The 13,775-nt window shown below is 37.3% G+C and overlaps 1 protein-coding gene across 3 annotated transcripts in view; it reads left to right on the top strand.

Annotated features, from left to right (window-relative positions):
* Positions 1–13,775, top strand: part of nectin1b (nectin cell adhesion molecule 1b) — a 229,683-nt gene that overhangs the window by 184,611 nt on the left and 31,297 nt on the right. For all 3 annotated transcript variants that reach the window (XM_016575742.1, XM_016575743.1, XM_016575745.1), the window contains exon 7: positions 7,346–7,439. In XM_016575742.1, coding sequence (XP_016431228.1) covers positions 7,346–7,439 — 94 coding nt within the window. The remainder of the gene's footprint in view (positions 1–7,345; positions 7,440–13,775) is intronic.

Genomic DNA, 13,775 nt, shown 5'->3' with positions numbered 1-13,775 from the left:
GATTATCTTTGATCATTGCCTCAGCTCGCTCAGCTATAAAAGTTCCTGCTTTATGCAATATGACATTAAAACAGTTATGTTTTGTCACACAACACCAACTTTATGGGAAAGTAGCTTGAGACTGGGAAGGCTCCACTATTATGTAAACAGCTGAGCTACTGAAAAAGAGGTTAGTTGTGTCACTACTTCCTTCCCAGCGCTGCCCAACATGAAGGCTTAAAATGTAGGAATGTTCTTACCACAAGCATCCCTGTTGTTTCACATAGTGTTTAAATTGCATTTTAGCATTGGTGAATGTTTATTTATGTCCTGTAAAATCCAGATACTGACAGCATCTGGATAGAGGTACGTGTCAGTCTTAGGACTGCAGGCAGCTGCTGATTGGACGCTGCATCGCTGCAGTACATCTGTCTCCAGCTGTGGCCAGTTAGGAACAGCTTCTGAGGACACGGGTCATGAAGACCCAGTCTGCTCTAACTGCACTGTGTGTCTGTCTTAAATTTAAATAGAAGCAGGCTGGACACACATGAGGTCCTTTTTGCTGTGAAGTAGTGATGTTTTAACATTAGTTGAATCTGCAGTAGAGGTTTTTTTTTCTTCACTAGGCATAGAAAACAATAGACCAAACAATAATAGAAGATTGTTTTCTTGCAACTAATTACACGCAATTATACTCAACTCTAAAACTTTGCATATCATTTTTTTTTAACAGCAGACAGTGAACGAGAGGTGATACAAGATGATAGCACCTCACAGCGTGGTAGTACAAGAAACTGCACATTCTAGAAGTTCTGCAGTATTCGCAGATTCTTTTATCGCAGCCTGTAAGCAGTGTTTAGACTGGCAGTGACATTACTCATGTTTAGAGCAGCTTAGAACAACTTCAGTCATTTGCATGCTTATGCAGATATGTGGTTTGGTAGAATTATGGACTCTTGGCAGCTTTTATGTTGATTATAATGCATCATCATTATCCTGTGTAATTGTTGTCTGTGTGAAAAGTGCGTACGTACGTGTTCCATTTCTTCAACTATTTATCTTTTTGGAGCTCTTTTCTTTTTCATTTTTATATTTTATTTATGGATGAGTGTGTCTGTAACAAGGAAGCAATACCTGGAGAAAGCTTTCGGGTTAGCATCGCCATCCATCGCAATGGAAGTTAAAATGACCCCCTTGGAAGAATGTGATTTGAAATATGGGCCATTTTTGCTTACGAGCCATTCACATTTGGGTCAATCAGCTAATTTATAAAATTGTTTAATGTAAAATTCTAAACATTTTCTCCAGTGCAATAAAACTGAGCAACTCATTCCATAACTTTGTGGACTGATGTAGCAGTACATGACTACACATATTTGCATATTAGTGCTGCCTATTGAGTGTTCAGAAACATAGTCCATCTAATCAGTGAGATATTTAAGAGGAAGTGGATACTGTTCCTAAACACCAGTAGAACTAACAATAAGAGTAACATTTTGGAAAGCTGGCTGTATGTAGCACCTACAGCTCTGCAGATCTTTCTGTTGGATCCCAATATTATGTGCTCTGTAGTCCCAGTTAGACACTTGTTAGCAACCACCTTTTTCAAGACAAGTAAAAGTTGGTATTACTGATGTACTTTAAGTAGTAGAAAAAAAAAAGAAAAAAAAAATATATATATATGCATTTCAAGCTTGGCCTATAATAACATAGTTACATATTAATGTGTTGACATGCTGTGTAATGATGTTTTGCATGCAAGCTGCAAAGCCATTATATATATATATATATATTGAGCTTGTATTGACCACAGACCTTCTTTTGGGCATTTAACCAAAAACCCATTCAAAACAAAAACAATTGAGTTCAAGATGATGACATCGGAAGTGCTAAAATGCTAAATAATTTCCAGGCCTACAAAAATACGACATACCTGGAGGCCTCTTTTTACAAGGAAATCTTAAAGGCACAGCAGCAAAAAGCAATTAATTTAACTGTATGGGTGGAAGGGAGGGTGGAAAATGGTCATTGAACAACTAAATTATGGCTCCATTGGATGCAAGAAATCTTGACTTATGAGTGAACCTTAGGAAAGAAATATTAAATAATACTTCAGATTATTGTATGACCCCTTTTAAGCAAATTACTGCTCACTCATTTGAGGCACAGTCCTTTAAAAGTGACTCTGGGTTGAGGGCTTTGCTTGAGGCCACAGTGAGCACAGAAACTCTTTAGTTACTGACTCACATTCTTTTGGTAGTGAAACATACAACCTTTGTATTGGCAGCCCACAGACTCGACCATTAGGCTTTCAACACCATGTGTGTGCGATTCTGTCCAAGTGAATGTCAAGAAACCTGTCAAGAACATGGCAAGCCTTTTTCATCCCAACTTCAAAAGAAAAAAAAAAAGAAAAATAAGTGCAAAGTTTAAAGAAAATGTAGGCATGTTTTTAGGCGCATAAAGCTATCATTGTAATGACAATTAATCACTCAGTCCCTTCACATTCACATAATCAAAATGTAACATGTTTAGGAATAGTGCAAATTTAAATAAATAAATACATAAATACACATGTAGAAATAAATAACAATATATTTTCTGATACAGTGTATTATGGAAGCCCATTTCTGCCACTGAATTAAAAAAGAAATAAATAAATAAATAAAAATTAATTTCATCTCACAATTTGAATTTTTTTTTCTCGCAATTCGGAGGTTATATCTCATAATTCAGACTTTTTTCTCACATTTCTGGGGGGAAAAATGTCAGAATTGGGAGATATAATCTCAGAATTGCAAAATAAATAAATAAACAAGCTTTCAAAACTGCGAAATGTTACATTTAGAATTGTGAAATGCAAATATCAAGGAAAAAGTAAAAGTTCTCATAATTATTTTTTTTTCTCAGCATTCTGAGTTTATATCTTGCAATTCTGAGTAACAAAAAAACATATTTCATCACAGTTCATGAACTTCAGTTCAAATTGTTAGATAAAATGTTGCTATTTATTTATTTATTTATTTGTTTGTTTGTTTGTTTGTTCATGTTTTAATTCCGTGGCAGAAATAGGCTTCCATACATACAAAAATGAGAATGCATATTTAGAAATTTGCATAATAATTGGAAAAATCTTAATGGTTCAAAAATATGCTTGATTTTTCTATATGCAAATGTCACTCTTTTTATTTATTTGTTTTAATTCTGACTATGTATGTGTATGTTGTGCAGTGAGAGTTTATACAGGCCGTTTGTGTTGTCGTGTGCCAGTGCCATGCCTCTGTTCTGGTGTGATACAAGGTAATGTGAAGTGGAAGTGATGTGTATAAAAGAGGAAATGGAGAGAGGCACTCATGCGCAAAGCAGCCCTGACTTTATAGAGCCCGTTTGGCCTCGTGGAAAGGTCAAGCAACTCAACAGCGACATGAGGCGGTGTGTTTGCCTCTAGAAATGTACATGTTTTAGTGCATTTGTGTCAAATGTTAAAGCGTTATACAGCCTGTCTTTCCCTTGCTCTATTTTTGACACACACACACACACACACACACACGCGCACACACACACACAAACACACATACCGTGCTTCATTATCTATCAGCACAGACATCTTGTCAGAATGAGCAGGATGATGTCTGACTGCTAACATGTTTGAGGAAAGAGCTTTCCTCTTTCTGGAAATTAGATGGCAACTCCTGCGCATCTCACCTGTCACAGAGAATTATTTGGGTCTCCTTCAAGCGATGCAAATAACGACACCCAAAAACTTATTAGAGCAGCGCCTGTGTATGTATGCGTGCGCGCAGATGTGCGTTTGTGTATGCACCCACATTCTTGTAACATCTTGCGTGGGAGCATGTGTGCTTACGTGTATGAGCTTGTGTATACGTGTGTGTGGCAGTTGGACATCTGCTTTTGAGTTTTGTCTGAGTTCTCCTCTGGGAATTGGCTTTTTATTTGAATTTTCAGGCTTTATGAATGAAATTACAGTGCCGAAAATTGGAGAGTTTATGACTCACCAGATGTCGTTCTACAGTTTTTGCTAAACTCAGTGACTGGTGACTTATTTGAAGTAAAATTGAATATCGGGTGTATGCATGAACTCTCCAGAACCACATCAGGTGTGTGCCGAGGCACAGGTGTGCTGAAGTGTTATGTGTGAGGTCATGGGTTGGGTTAGACAGCGGGTGATTGAATGCTTTCTGCAGTGTAACCACTGCAATGCACAAGTTAGAGTTGAGCTAAACGTGCTACTAAATATTTGTGCATTGCACAAATGTAAAGGTAACACTTAAGATTAGGGAACACATATTCACTATTAACTCTATTAACAATAGTGAACATTAATTCACTATTGTTTTTCCTCAATATACTCATAAGTTGCTGCTTATTGATAGTACATAAGGTAATTGTTGTAGTAGTTATGTTTAAGTATTGCATAGTGTTAAGAGATCTAGAATATGGTCATGCAGAATAAGGCATTAATATGTGCTTTATAAATACTAATATTCAGCCAGTATACAAGCAACTAGTTAGTAGTGAATAGTGTTCCCTAACTTAATGTGTTACCAGTCTCATTACTTATTGTTGGTAATGCATTAACTAGCTTAGGTCCATTAAATAATATTATAACTTTTGATTTTAATAATTCATTAGTAAATGTTGACATTAAAATTAACTAAGATTAATAAATGCTTTAGAATTATTTTTCATGTTAACTAATACAATTAACTAATGTTACCAAAAGGAACCTTAATGTGTTACTGGTATAACTATTATACCCTACACATAAACTGAATATTCACTGATGCCTTCCCATGACAGACTTCAACACCTTTGACATCTGTTGACCACTTTGATAATTAGCTTCGTTTAAATTTTTATAGAGTGTGCTTTATGTGAATAACTGGGCTGTTGCATGAATATCAGCACAAAACCATTCAACAGTCCAATGTATCATAATTTACTCACTCTCATGCCAATGTCTTTATAAACTTTTTGAAGCTTGAGCATTTTGGTTGTGTGGACCTATAGATGGACAAAAAAGAGATTATTACAAATGATTATTAAAAATGTAAAAACGACTTAAGCCACGAATCATTTATTCTATTATCAGAATCAGAAGAATCAGAATCATAATGAGCTTTATTGCCAGGTATGTTTACACATACGAGGAATTTGTTTTCGTGACAGAAGCTTCCACAGTGTAACAGAATGACAGTGCTGTAGGCAAACTGAAGAGGATCCAGTAAGGGTCCAGTAATGTCCTTCAGGTGGGCCAGCACCAGTTTTTCAAAAGACTTCATGACCACAGACGTTAGAGCCACAGGCCTGTAGTCATTAAGTCCTGTAAGTTTGGATTTAAAAATTAGCAAAATTGTTCCATAATAGTTACCAACACAAAGTGAGTTGTGTTTGGCTGGTCATGTGATTTTGAAGATGGCAGCCCTTGTGAGTTGACCTGCTGTATGCAAAATAAAATTAATTGGACTGCTGAAACGACTGGACTCTTCGTTGTAATGTGAGTGCACATGATTTTACAGACCTGCTTGGTTTGCATCAAACCTACAACATACTAGTTAGGTTTTGTATTAATGATAGGGCTCAAAATCGATTCTAAGGGTTGGAATCAATTCGAATCAAGTCCTTTTTAATAGCTTTTTTTTCAGTTCAATAGTGCTAATAATTAATTCACCTTTTGGTTACTCACAGTGTTGGGGGAAGTTACTTTTAAAAGTAATGCATTACAATAATGCGTTACTCCCTAAAAAAGTAACTAATTGTGTTAGTAATTGTGCGTTATTATTATTTATTTTTTTATTTTTTTTCTCAACTGGGCTGGGTTGTTTGTTCGTTTTTAATATAAAAATGTTCTATTTTTGGCAAATTCAGTGATTAAAAAATGAAACACAAATGTGATGTTTATTAAAGCCATTTTTGCTTGTTAATATGGTTGAATTGGATCATCGGAGTTCAGCAGCAAAGACATTGGTTAATAAAGTGGGATTAAATACATAAAGGATATTTGTGTTAACATATTTAATTGTTGTATGTTTGCATTTCACTGTTTTTTATTCATTTTGAGGAATACTGAATCTCTTTTTGTGTAAGTGAGATGAGTAAATGCTTCACTAGAACTACAGTAAGCATCATATTTACACAGCGCACACAACGCCACTGCACTTACTCCCGATTTCTCTCAAATGGGGACAGGAGAGCTGTCAGTCAATAAATGGTTAAAAAAAAAGTAACTCGTTTTTTATTTGGAAAAGTTACGCTGAAATTTTTGTGCAAAAAGTAATGTGTTACTTTACTAGTTACTTGAGAAAAAGTTATCTGATTATGTAACTCTGTTACTTGTATTGCATTGCCTCCAACACTAGTCATTCCGTAACAATGATGGAACGCCAGATTGATTTCTGAAAATCGGTTCTTTCAGATGGTTAGTCTACATCTTGGACAAGTTTCCTTCATGCTTTGGACCTAAAACAAACAGGACAGACAAACATGCACAAATACAGATCTGTCCTAGATGTCTAAAGTAAAATATTAAAATAAATTAGCCTCATAAACTCCATGATTTAGCTTAAAGAGTAAGATGGCTTGATATGTATAGCTACGACAGACCGTTTTGAGCAGACAACATGAAGAACAATTAGATAGATGGATGGATGGATGGATGGATAGAAAATGACATTGAGTATTCCAGTGTTGATTCCAGAACCAGCAATTGATTCCACAAATTTCGCAATTGAACAGCACTAGTTAATGGTACAACCAAATTAATACAGAGTTATTTACAAGCCAAGTTAACCCGATGCTAGTTATTTGTGACCTAGTGTGAACTTTGTCTCAATTTATTCTACGTCTGCAAATTATAATAAAATTCATGAGGCGTGGTATGACATTTTTACAGCGTTTCCCGTTGTCTCCCAGTTTGATGGCGACTCTGAATTGAAGTAACGAATGGCTGGTGCAACTCTGCCCTACTGCGTCTCACATCATGGATCAGACCCGTGTGCTCTGTTGCTGTCTGTCTGACACTTTAAGGGATTGATGGGAACATTGGTGGGCTATAATTCGAACCTCCCTTGTCCTAGCGCTCCCATTCTTTCCTCTCCATTTTGCCCATTACAATCCGGTTTCATTATCTCTCTCTCCGTGGCTAGTGAGAGCCATTGAAAGGGCACGGCTGAAATGGCACTGGTTACAACAAAGGCAGTGTAAGGAGATGCCTATCAAACCCCCGGCAGGCGGGAGAGGCAGACGTGGGCATGACTCCTCATTACGTGTGCTCACACAAGGCCATGGCCGCATGAAAGCTCTCTCAGGGTACCGGGTGTCAGTCTGTTTTCTTTTCTTCCAACAGGACTGACCTCCCCCCTGCTCATAAGCCGGCCCCTCCGCCACCCAAGAAAAAGAGCAGCGACATGAAAGGTGGCCTGATGTCTGACGAGATCCAGGTAGGGTGTCTTCCTCTTTTCCACACACGCCATGTCTCAGGAAACACTTACACCACCACCCATGATCTTCAGTCTGCCTCTGAATCATTACTTTCACATGCTTAACTTCATAATGTTGCACTTTTTCAGTTAAAATGAGAGGTTTTTTTAGACATAAACCTTGTGTTTTGTTATGTAGGTGTTTGTGATGATGTCAGGCCTCAGTTTATACAGAAAAACGCAACCATGTCCGTTCATTTTCTGCACTCCCTGTAAATACCTCTACTTTCTAATGGGATTATTTACTATATACAATAATTCATGCATACATATTTTACAATAAACATATATTTTACAATTTAACATATGTAAAGATCTATTACTCACACATTTACTATGTACATAGACACATTTTATGCATAAGTCTTTTACATTAAAAGTAATGTGAGTTTTCTTTCTGCAAAACAGCCTGGACATTATCCTTTGTTTAAGGATAGTTCATCCAAAAAATAAAAATAAAAAAATGCAAATTATATCTTTAATTAGTCCCCCTTATGTCGTTCCACACCCATAAGACCTTTGTTCATGTTCAGAACACAGATTAAGATATTTTTGATGAAATCCAAGAGCTTTCTGACCCTGCATAGACATGTCTTGTGGTACTCTCCTAAATGTGTATCAACACGGAACACAGAACTGACATGGAAGAGAAGAAATTGTTGAATACAATTGTTATTTTTGTTTCTTTGCAGATAAAAAGTATTCTTGTGGCTTCATAAAATTATGGAGTCACATGGGCTGTTTTAACAATGTACTTACTACCTTTCTGGGCCTTGAACGTGGTAGTTTTGTTGTTATGCAGGTTCAGAACACACTGATTTCATCACAAATATCTTAATTTGTGTTCCGGAGATGAATGAAGGTCTTACGAGATTGTAATGACATGAAAGTGAGTAATTAGTGACAGAATTTAAATTTTTGGGTGAACTAACCCTTTAAACCATCCTTGCTGAATGAAAGTGTTAATATAAAAAAATAAAAATAAATACTGACGGCTGCGTTTTAAAAGGTAAAACTGCAGCTGTGCTTTAAAAGGTAAAATGCTGTGATTTTCAGATTTGCATTCAGTACAGATCTACTAACACCAGCCGCAGGTCAATTGGTTTCTCCTGATCCACCAATTCTGATGATAATCAAAAGAAACCACAATCTTTTGTAAATGCAGTGTTTCTACACCGCGCATCAGTTCCTGGTCATGTTTAGCTCCATTTTAATGAAGCGCTAATTTAAAACAGCTTATTTCCAATTCCGCCTGAGTAACCAAGAAGTGCCATCGCAGAGCGTTTGCTTGAAAATACTAATTTAATCTCTTCAACAGCTACTGAAAAACTGTTGATTTAATCACCTTCAACAAAACTGAAAAACAGAGCATGCACGACTGCATCGAGGGAAAAAGTAAAAAATCAGGTATAACTCTGTTGCGTGAAAGCCCCAGCAAAAGCAGTGAACATGTTGAAGCAATTGTGAATCTATGATGGATCCAGATAGATGAACTTGAACGAATGATGGCCATTATGCCAAGATGATCTCATGCTGTTATACAGTCCAAAAGCTATGCGAGATGTAAGTCGGGAGTCCAGCGCAGCTATTTAAAATTTTCCAGTTTGTAGTAATGGATTCTATCTAGTTTCCTGCATTTCTTGTATTTTAGCTAAATTTGTTGATGATCTGTCACTTATATCACTTTTCTCTTTTCCACGTTTGTGGTCTAAAAAGTGAGAATTTGTTCAAAATAAACACAATAAACACAAAGCTCCTACAATCTTCATTTTATCATTTACCAAGTAGCTTAGCTAATTTTTCTATAATTTTGCTGTGCAGAATGTTTGCCAATAATGTAAATTATGTTAATTAGCACCACACAGATCCGTTTTAATTTGCGAGATTACGCTATGTTGACATTTTTCAGTCCATGCGAGGTTTCGTGCAGATGTCCAATACTGTAATTAGCATTCATGACACACCAGAATTCACATTTGCATTTGTCTTCGGCCATGTACTCGAAATGAGGTACGTTGTCCTTGGTGGACAATGCCAATTTCGAAGGAAGCTGCGCAAAATCAACTTCCCAAAATCGATAGCGTGTTTTGAAGGTCACCGTGGTTCTGCTAAATCTTTCCAAATGCATCTGGAAACTGAATTTCCTTCAGTATTCGGAGACATTTGGCTCTAGCTGTGCCGTTTTGAAAGTGAAGAATCCTTGTGGGGCACAGAATTGTAAAAACCTGACAGTAAACATGTTCAGGCTGTGATTGTATCTCCCTGATCTTAAAGCACACAGGATAGGGGAGATCACAAGCGAGTTGCTTTTATAAACAGCAGGTGTCTTGCCTTCCTCTTTCTTCCCATACAAATATCCATCTCTGGCAGAAAACAACTGCGTTTGAGTTTGTTTATGTTTGTTGTGCTTTTTTAAGCATTTAAGGAGTCATTGATTTGCTTGAGTCATGCCGGCTCAGATATCTGACCTGCATGAATCTGTGTGTGTGCATTTCATCTGGTGCCCTGCTCAGATCCCATAAATGTTTGTTTCATGTAAGTTTCAATAAGATCACCGCAGACACATCATGAACGAATCTCAGTTTAGCACACGTGTGTCCTTGAACTTTCAAAATGCTTCATAGACATCAGAGACATGAAATCAAAGTAGACCCAGTTTATATTGTAATTGTTACGGGGCGAACGAGACGTAAGACGTAAGACGTGCGGATCCATCTGCAGGCTTTTATTAGACAGAGACGTGGTCATAACAGGCATGGGTCAAACAATGGCAAACAGGTATATTGAGGGCAAGACACAAAAGTAGTCCAGTAAACGGGCGTGGTCGATCTCCGGCGAACGTAATCCTGAAGACGAGGCAAACGGGGAATCCACAAGACGAGCTAGAGTCCAGGCGAGGTGCAAACACAGTCCGAAACAGCAAGGCAAAGGGTAATTCCAAAACAGGCTATAAACTTCAGGGCAGGCAGAGATCAGACAAAACGAGATAACAGGCAAGGATCGAGACATGGGTAAACAGACTAAGAACAAGGCTATACTAGATTCAGAAACTTGGAATGGCTCCGTAAAGTAGCTATCACTAGATGAGAGATAAACGCTAAACAATACTCGGCGTTGAATGGTGGTGTGAGACTGATTTATATAGTGTGTGTTATTGGTAGCAGCTGTGTGTGATTGGTTTCAGATGAGCTTGTGATTAGTGCAATGGAGCATGGGAAATGTAGTCCAGGGTGATGTGTAACAGTTTGTGTATTGCGAGAGTCAATGTAATGGAAGGGTGACCTCTGGTGGCGATCGAACGGAAGTCCATGGACATGATTCGTGACAGTAATACACATCCTTGAGGCATGTCTCACAAAGCAGATTTAAATGGCTTTCCGGGTTGAGTCTAGCTTAGTTCAGTTTCTTTCTTTCTTTCTTTCGTCATATATATATATATATATATATATATATATATATATATATGCACACACAGTTAGGTCCATATATATTTGGACACTGACACAATTTTTCTTCGGCTCTGTATGCCACCAAAATAAATTAAAAAGACACAATCAAGATGAAATTGAAGAGCAGACTTTAAGCTATAATTCAAGGGGTTGAACATAAATATAATATAAAATGCTTAGGAATTACAACCATTTTTATACACAGTCCACCCATTTTCAGGGGCTCAAATGTAATTGGACAATAAATATAATCATAAATAAAATGTTCATTTTTAATATTTTGCTGAGAATCCTTTGTGGACAATGCTTTGGATCATGAGCTGTTCCAAGCCTTCTACATACTTTTTTCTGCCCATCATTCTGGTACAGGTTGATCTTAATCAGTGCTTTTAGAGAGTGCTTTTTTTCTTTCTTTCTCAGAATGTACCAAACTGTTGATTTGGCCACTCCTAATGTTCCTGCTATCTCTCTGATGGATTTGTTTTATTTTTGAAGCCTAACAATTGTCTGTTTCACTTGCATGGAGAGCTCCTTTGACCGAATGATGTGGTTCAGAGCAAGAGCTTCCAAATGCAAATGGCACACTTCAACTCCAGAACCTGCTTAATTGATGTAGAAATAACGAAGGAGTAACCCACTCCTGTCCATGAAAAAGCTTTTGAGTCAATTGTCCAATTACTTATGGTCCCTGGAAAAAGGGGAGGTACATATTAAAGAGCTGTAATTCTTCCTTCAGTTTTGATGTGCATACCCTCAAAAACATCAGAGTGTGCACTTTAAGCCCATATTCATTATATGACTGCAACTTGAAAATAACAGTTTTCTGTTGTAATACATTTTGAATTTATTCCTGTGATGGCGACGTTGAATTTTTACTGTGATGTCAAAGCTGAGTTTTTCTCTAGTCTTCAGTGTCACATGATACTTCAGAAATAATTCTAATATGCTGATTTGCTGCTTAATAAACTTCTTTTTATTATCGATGTTGAACATGATTGTGCTGCTTCTTTTTTAGGACATTTTGGTAGTAGAAAGATCAAAAGAACAGCATTAATTTGACATACAATCAATATAAATGTATTTACTGACATTTTTGAACAATTTAAAGCACCAAACAATTAAATAAATACTGACCCCAAACTTTTGAAAGGTAGTGTGTAATATATTGTAAAAGCTTTATAATTAATACATAAAAAAGCTTTTTTAAATGACAGAGCTTACTAACTGTAATTATTTATTTATTAATTGTGTTTCACATAGGCCATTTGCTGTTAGTGTCATATGCACGTTTCACAGTTCATCATAAACTCAGCATCAAACCCTGAGTTGACCCAGAATGTTTCTATTGTGAGACTGCCAGACTTGATCTAAACTGGATTTTAATTGGCTTTGTCAACTTGAAACCAACAGTTTAACTAACTTTTGAGACGGGAATTATTTATCACTGCACATTATTTTCCATAGAAAAAAAGTGTTTGTCTTTCTTCACCTCTGAAATGACTTTTGTTTTTGACTGACAGCACAAATCCCTTTTTCTTTCACAGCCTCTCCCCTCTAATCACCTGGCTTCATTCTGGCATGTAACAAACACATTTAACGTTCCATTCAGCTCTCGGTAAATCATGTCCTGCCCTAAATGTTTTTTGTTGTTAGCGAATATCTTATTGCACTTGGAAACACCTCACATTACAGAAGTAAAATGACTTGGGAACTGCTTCTTGCTTTGAAATGAGCAGCCGTTTGTTGTAACGTAAAGTCATTATACTTCTGTATGTCTGTCAACACAGCTTACTGTTTACATTTATGCATTTACATTTGCTTTTATACAAAGCTACTTACAAAAGAGGAACAAAAGCAATTTGTCAAAGAGCCAACAATATTTGTATGCTTTAATGCCAGGTTTATTAGACAACTAATAAACAGCCATATCACCATATCATATCAGCAGCCATATCACCCTGTAGTCCAAGACTGGTCGCCCACTGAAGCTAAGCAGGGTTGAGCCTGGTCAGTACATGGATGGGAGACCTCCTGGGGAAACTAGGTTGCTGCTGGAAGAGGTGCTAGTGAGGCCAGCAGGGGGTCCTAGCACCCCAGTATAGTGATGGGAACACTATACTGTCAAAAAGTACCGTCCTTCAGGTTAGTGAGGCCAGCATGGGGTGCTCACCCTGTGGTCTGTGTGGGTCCTAGCACCCCAGTATAGTGATGGGAACACTATACTGTCAAAAAGTACCGTCCTTCAGGTGAGACATGCGCACTATGGCTGCTGTCGCATCATCCAGGTGGATGCTGCACACTGGTGGTGAATGAGGAGACCCCCCCTCACAATGTAAAGTGCTTTTGGCTTGTTTCCACTGAGCGGTACAGTACAGTACAATTCGGTATGGGTAACCCTGATCCAGCTTGCGTTTCCACTGTCAATAGTAGCCTACCCTTCTTGATAGGCGTGGTGTATGCCAGAAAGTAGCGATCGACGATAAAGCGCGACAATAAGCACAACTCTGCCTCTTTTTGTTAAATGTCAGTTTTAATGAACAATAATAGCCATTATAAAAGTATAAGTACAAAGTATAAGAGGCTTATATAAGAGGAAATAAAGACAAAAGCAAACAATTCAGTCAAACGTATGCTACAAAGTCAGCCCTGTACTACGGTAAAGTTCAAAATAAATATATAAAGTTAAACATAACTTTGTGCTCAGCCAAAATGATATGACCAGGAATAAATAACAGATTCATGAGACCACAAATGCCTGTTAAATATAGCCTACCCAAAACCAATTTCATCTTGTGTTTAATCACTACAGAGACATCAGAGCCAGCGGCAAATGTCGGAAGGACTAGCC

Source organism: Sinocyclocheilus rhinocerous, unplaced genomic scaffold, assembly GCF_001515625.1.
Source record: "Sinocyclocheilus rhinocerous isolate Xijiao unplaced genomic scaffold, SAMN03320098_v1.1 scaffold82, whole genome shotgun sequence".
NCBI lineage: Eukaryota > Metazoa > Chordata > Actinopteri > Cypriniformes > Cyprinidae > Sinocyclocheilus > Sinocyclocheilus rhinocerous.
The sequence above is the reverse complement of the archived record's forward strand: the minus strand, read 5'-3'. Positions and strand labels throughout refer to the sequence as shown.